The following is a 7,139-nucleotide window of genomic DNA, read 5'->3' as shown; positions in this document are numbered from 1 at the left end:
GAGTGAATTCATAAGCAAACACTAAACGAACAAGTGAGTGAGCGAGCATTCATAAGCACACACCAGAGGAATCAGGGTGCACAAGAGAAGAGAAGAAGACAGGGGCCACAATGGATATACACATTCGCATCGGCATGCCATTCCATACACACCCACCTCGTCGTGGTCTTCCACTTCGAAGGACTTGTAGAAGTGGTTGTTGGCGTAAGCAATGGTGCCGTCCTCCAGCACAAGCAGAAGGGAGGCTTTGATTGTACTGTACAACCGATAGTTGTCCACTGCAGACGAGACGAGCCACAACGGTATCATATATACGAGAGATATGCATGGGTATGAGTTGTGTGTGTATATACTTATGCGATTGCTTGTTCGTTTGTACGTGTGCATGTTTATGTATATACATGCGTGAGTATATGGGTATATACATGAGTGTGTGTTAATATGTGTGTGCACACATGCATACACACGAGTGCGACAATTCCCATGCACGAGCTTCCAGATGCAAGTGACATGGGCTGACGAGCTGGACAGACCAAACAACAATTCGGCGTATGTTCGTCGTACTGAGCGGTTGTGAGGATTTATGGCGTGTGTATCGTATGTGTGTCGTATACATGTCCTGTGTGTGTCGTATGTATGTCGTATGTGTGTCGTATATATGTCGTATTTGTGTCGTATATATGTTTGTGTGTGTCGTATATATTTCGTATGTGTGTCGTATATATGTCGTATGTATGTCGTATATATGTTGTATGTGTGTCGTATGTATGTTATGTGTGTCGTATGTATGTCGTATGTGTGTCGTATATGTGTTATGTGTGTCGTATATATGTCCTGTGTGTGTCGTATATATGACGTAAGTGTGTCGTATGTGTGTCGTATGTATGTCGTATATATGTTGTATGTGTGTCGTATGTATGTTATGTGTGTCGTATATATGTCGTATGTGTGTCGTATATATGTCGTATTTGTGTCGTATATATGTTCTGTGTGTGTCGTATATATTTCGTATATATGTCGTATGTATGTCGTATATATGCTGTATGTGTGTCGTATGTATGTTATGTGTGTCGTATATATGTCGTATGTGTGTCGTATATGTGTTATGTGTGTCGTATATATGTCCTGTGTGTGTCGTATATATGACGTAAGTGTGTCGTATGTGTGTTATGTGTGTCGTATATATGTCCTGTGTGTGTCGTATATATGTCGTATGTGTGTCGTATGTCTGATATTTGTGTCGTATATATGTCCCGTGTGTGTCGTATATATGTCGTATGTGTGTCGTATGTGTGTTATGTGTGTCGTATATATGTCCTGTGTGTGTCGTATATATGTCGTACGTGTGTCGTATGTATGTCGTATGTGTGTCGTATAAATGTCGTATTGTGTCGTATATATGTCCTGTTTGTGTCGTATATACCACACACACAGGACATATATACGACACACACAGGACATATATACGACACACACAGGACATATATACGACACACATAACACACATTCGACACACATACGACATATATACGACGCACACAGGACATATATAAGACACACATAACACACATACGATATATATACGACACACACAGGACATATATACGACACACTGTGTGGTATATATGTCTTGTGTGTGTCGAATATATATCGTATGTGTGTCGTATGTGTGTTATGTTTGTCGTATATATGTCCTGTGTGTGTCGTATATATGTCGTATGTGTGTCGTATGTATGTCGTATGTGTGTCGTATGTGTGTTATGTGTGTCGTATATATGTCGTATGTGTTGTATATATGACGTAAGTGTGTTATGTGTGTCGTATTTATGTCTATGTGTGTATTAAGTGTGTTATGTTTGTCGTATATATGTCCTGTGTGTGTCGTATATATGTCGTATGTGTGTCGCATGTGTGTTATGTGTGTCGTATATATGTCCTGTGTGTGTCGTATATATGTCGTATATGTGTCGTATGTGTGTTATGTGTGTCGTATATATCTCGTTTGTGTGTCGTATTTGTTATATGTGTGTTCAAGTTCAACACGCACACCTGCGATAGGGCCAGATGAGACTAAAGACGCTATAACAAACAAGGAAGTGGACATAGCAATGCAACAGATGGAACTCTAGATTCATATAGACTATATCCGATGACGGGCTTAGGGTATAGGGTTTAAGGTTTTGTAGTTCTAGGGTTACATATATATGTGGTGTGCTTGAGGAACAAAATACGGACTACACTCCAAAAAAACCACAGAAGTTGACAACGGCCGGAAAAAACCCTGGACAGACACAGATATATATACACACATACTACACTCATATCAAATCTCCGCAAATATTTGTTCGGATTTTCTATGGACTGCTTTGTGATCACTTGGGTTTAGGGTTTAGGGTTTGTTATAGGGTTTAGTTTTTGTTATAGGGTTTAGTTTTTGTTTTGGGGGATAGTTTTTGTTTTAGGGTCTAGTTTTTGTTTTAGGGTTTAGTTTTTGTTTTAGGGGTTAGTTTTGTTTTAGGGTTTAGTTTTTGTTTTAGGGTTTAGTTTTTGTTATAGGGTTTAGTTTTTGTTTTAGGGTTTAGTTTTTGTTATAGGGTTTAGTTTTTGTTTTAGGGGTTAGTTTGGATGACTTACCAAACCCTTTGAGACTCATCTGCAGCCGTCGCACTTCCCAGAAATTAGAGTCAATGGGCACAGTCACCATGGCCGGATCCTGTCAATTAAAAAAACAAATAAAACGAAGAGCATTGGGTAAGATATTAATGCACAAGTATAACAGACAAAAGACGGGGAATAGAACATATAAAGGTTAGTGGACAGTTGTAATACAGATACACAGTGGTACATACATCTCTACTAACATACCAACACATGGTAACATGCTACCATGGTAATATGCTAGCATGGTAACATAGTATAATGTTTCTGTGCACACAACTGTTGCATACCATCATGAGCGCTAGAAGCTCGAGGGCTCTACTCTGATGGCCCAATGGAATGGTCACCGCAATAGCCAAGGCACACGCCGCAAGGATGATCACAAACACAGCCACCCACATCAGCAATATGTACCTGTCTCGGTCTATGGAGTGAGTGTGTGGCATATGCGTGAGTTAATGGTGATTATTTAATAATAAGCGGTGTTTAATAACAAGTGATGTAAGATGACGCATACGAATGTGTGCTAGGTACAAGTGGGTGTGATTTATGCACACATTCGTGTTCATAATTGAACTTGGTGAGCAGCACTCTACCACACCACAGCCATCCATATGCTTCACATACGTATATATATATACTTTACAAGAGTTATGTATGTGCACAAATCCCAAAGCCATGTATATATGCACACTTATATGAACTATGTATGTGCACATAATCCAACCACACGTATATATGCACACATTTGTATGAGCTATATACACACAAAACCCGAATATACAAGTAACTACGTACATACATTAAGCATACACATGCACACACGCACACACACACACCACGCATGAACACACACGCAAATACCACACATGCACACACACATAGTGTACATGGCACATGCACTTACCAGCGAGCGTCTGCGCCGAGATGATCTGTTGACTCACATACACAAGCTGAATGAACTTCGCAGCGCGCACGGTGCCGTTGTACATGATCTCCTCATACGACGCCTCCGCTGTGGTGAGATAAACCGCACAACGCGTGTCAGAACGGGCACAACTTTACATGCCACCAAGAGGTGAAAAGGTTTAAACTGGAAATAACCAAGTTTTACACGCGGGTAAATCAAACCAAGTTTTAAGGCGAAACTAAAGGGAACACTCCACTTGAGGACTAAACCCCCAAACCCCAAGACCTGCCGCCCCAGCCACTCACCCGTGCGTGCGAAGTAGGTTGTGCCGTCGACCTTGACGCTGTGAAGCTGTGTGTGGTCCAGAGTGCCTAGGTCGCCATACGCATCCAACACCTTGGTGATGATAGTGCGCAGTAGCACGTTCTCACTCTGTGCATAGTACCGTCCGATACTGCGCATGACCCCTGAGTCGCCTGCGGGTGCTTCCTCTGGGTGGGTGCCGTCGTACCTCTGTGTGGTGATGTGTACGTGTGAGCGTGTCCGTGTAAGAAAGACCTGGGACGGTTGACAGGCGGGAGATGTCTTGGATACGGTGCAGCACATAAGCCGTTTGTAAATCTCGATGCAGCACTAATAAGAGCGCAGATAACGGTACTCCTATTCCAATAGACTATACTAATATCAATATAGATATGTATAGATGACATGTATATAAAATATACATCTGTAGATTTTATGCATATCAATGCATAAATAGTATATATATGTAAATATGTATATATAAATGACATGTATACATCTATAGGTAGTATGTATATATTTATGGATGTTATGCATATATATATAGATGGTGTGCATATAGCTATATATGGTATGTATATATCCATATATGGTATGTATATATCTATGGATGGCATGTATACATCGATATATATCTATACTATAGATGGTATGTATATATCTACAGCTTTATACATGGTATGTCGTGGTATATATATATATATATATATATAGTATGGTATGAATATGTCTATAGATGGTATATATATATATATCTATAGATGGTATATATATCTATAGTAAGCATGTTGTGTACTTCGCTTACACCACTGACCTACCCGTTGTCGTAAAAGGCTTCTGTCGAGTTCCTGTTCAAGCAAAACTGACAACCCAGAATCACTGCAATGGGTAAGATTTAGGGACGTTTTGGCTTGTTTTAATAATACTTTAAAATGTAATAATTCCATGCGTGTTAGGGTTTAGGGATTTTAATTTACGACGAAACGGCGACAAAGACACGAATGTCCGTGTGTGTATGTGGTATGTGGCTGTGACGAGAAGGCAAATACTGAACCAACTATTCAAATATATATATCTAAATCACAAGATTACACATTTAAACCTAGGCGTGTAGTAACGCCAAAAGGCAAACACGCACACAAACTCAACAAAGACAAACAAAACACACACAACACACACACACTCAACAAAGACAAACAATACACACAACACACACACACACTCAACAAAGACAAACAATACACACAACACACTCACTCACTCAACAAAGACAAACAATACACACAACACACTCACTCACTCAACAAAGACAAACAATACACACAACACACAGAATACACAGACATGACTCAACCAACACACACAATATATAAGACACACAACATACACATAACACACAACACACACACAGCATACACAAATCCCACGGCACACACACAAAACGCACAACACACAGCACACACACAATATACACATAACACACAACACACAACATACACACAACACACAATATATACACAACACACAACACACACACAACATACACAAGCCACAACGTACTTATCGCCCGTGAGATGGGCTGTCTGGTCGTCCAGGATGATGCCTTCAAAATTGATGCAAGCACTGTGCAGCACACCCTGCACATCACTCGCTGGGTTGAACAGGTCTCGCGTAAACAACCCCACCACTATCGCCTTCAGATGAGCATATACACACACGCATATATATATATATATATATAAAGGAGTGGGATGTAATCAGATGGTTAGCGATATACATATACATCCGCAGCGAAATGGGGTATGAGAGCGCCGGGTCAAATCACAATGTGTGCGTAGGTAGGCAGTATAGTGTGTGAGCGCCAGATTGGCATCCCAATGGGATAGGATACATAAGTTTGTGGTCATACTATGTGAGTGAGTATTAACAGATCACACAGGTCTTCATGTGGAGTTCTGTTGCGTGTTACACGTGCGTTTGATCTAGTGTGGTGATGTGGGTTAGTGTGTATGTTCTGACATAGGGTTTTAGGGTTTTAGTGTTTGGGTTTAGGGTTTTAGAGATTGCAGGTGTTGTTGATTATGGGGGTGCGGCAGTGTTGCATCATTCAGGGCTATGTACAGAACTACCAATGTTATAGCTCAGTGTCAACACTACACAATCCACCCAATACATTCCTCATTACAAGCATACGTCTGTAGTTGTCGCACGGATGCTCGTATGAAGTAGTCGATAGACTGTACAGCTCATAAGAAGTAGTTGCTAGACTGTACAGCTCATCAGAAGTAGTTGCTAGACTGTACAGCTCATAAGAAGTACTTGTTAGACTGTGCAGCTCATAAGAAGTAGTTAATAGACTGTACAGCTCAGTGGAAGTAGTTGCTAGACTGTACAGCTCATAAGAAGTAGTCGCTAAACTGTACAGCTTATAAGAAGTAGTTGATAGACTGTACAGCTCATAAGAAGTACTTGCTAGACTGTACAGCTCATAAGAAGTAGGTGATAGACTGTACAGCTCATAGGAAGTACTTGCGAGACTGTACAGCTCATAAGAAGTACTTGCTAGACTGTACAGCTCGTAAGAAGTACTTGCTAGACTGTACAGCTCAATGGAAGTACTTGCTAGACTGTATAGCTCATAAGAAGTACTTGCTAGACTGTACAGCTCGTATGAAGTAGTTGCTAGACTGTACAGTTCGCCACTCGCAGTCGAGTCGATGGAATGCAATAGCTTATCCAAAGTGATGGTGTCAACATGAGCCCTTCAATTTGGAATTCAGAGGTTTAGGGTCGTAGGGTTGTAGGGTTTAGGGTATTAGGAATCGTGATTATAGGGTTTGAGGGTTTTAGGGTATGAGGGGTTCGGTTGGCACCTTCCTTTGCCGCACCTACCGTATCTATCTCGCCTGTTTCCTCATCCAGCACCATGTTGCTCGTCGCCATGATACTCGCGTTGCTAGGCAGCAGATAGGGGTCGACCCAAATAGTCTGCCACAGGCCTGCCCCATTCCCTGTGAAATTACCCCCACTGTTTATGTGGGTGTGGTCGAACGAATCCGAAACCTCATCACCATGATCACGTCTGCGCTTCCGGCGTCCGCCTTAGTTTGTATCGGCAAGCACATACACAATGCATGAGTATAAGGTAGGAGTAGGGCTCACTAAATGTTGAAAATAAATAAAGACACATATATACAATCCATGACAGCACGGTATATCTAACATAACTAAGTATTGAAGGTTCAGCGTTTTACAATATGCAGCCAGC

At 41.2% G+C, this 7,139-nt stretch overlaps 1 protein-coding gene across 1 annotated transcript in view; it reads right to left on the bottom strand.

The window, feature by feature from the left end:
- Positions 1 to 2,578: 2,578 nt before the first annotated feature.
- Positions 2,579 to 7,139, bottom strand: part of SARC_00959 (hypothetical protein) — a gene marked incomplete at both ends in the record, with an annotated part of 6,499 nt that continues 1,938 nt past the window's right edge. Inside the window, 7 exons of the mRNA XM_014305341.1 lie at positions 2,579 to 2,713; positions 2,949 to 3,082; positions 3,566 to 3,673; positions 3,874 to 4,081; positions 4,690 to 4,750; positions 5,432 to 5,565; positions 6,764 to 6,972. Coding sequence (XP_014160816.1) covers positions 2,579 to 2,713; positions 2,949 to 3,082; positions 3,566 to 3,673; positions 3,874 to 4,081; positions 4,690 to 4,750; positions 5,432 to 5,565; positions 6,764 to 6,972 — 989 coding nt within the window. The remainder of the gene's footprint in view (positions 2,714 to 2,948; positions 3,083 to 3,565; positions 3,674 to 3,873; positions 4,082 to 4,689; positions 4,751 to 5,431; positions 5,566 to 6,763; positions 6,973 to 7,139) is intronic.

This window comes from Sphaeroforma arctica (genome assembly GCF_001186125.1).
Source record: "Sphaeroforma arctica JP610 unplaced genomic scaffold supercont1.34, whole genome shotgun sequence".
Lineage (NCBI taxonomy): Eukaryota > Ichthyosporea > Ichthyophonida > Sphaeroforma > Sphaeroforma arctica.
The sequence above is the reverse complement of the archived record's forward strand: the minus strand, read 5'-3'. Positions and strand labels throughout refer to the sequence as shown.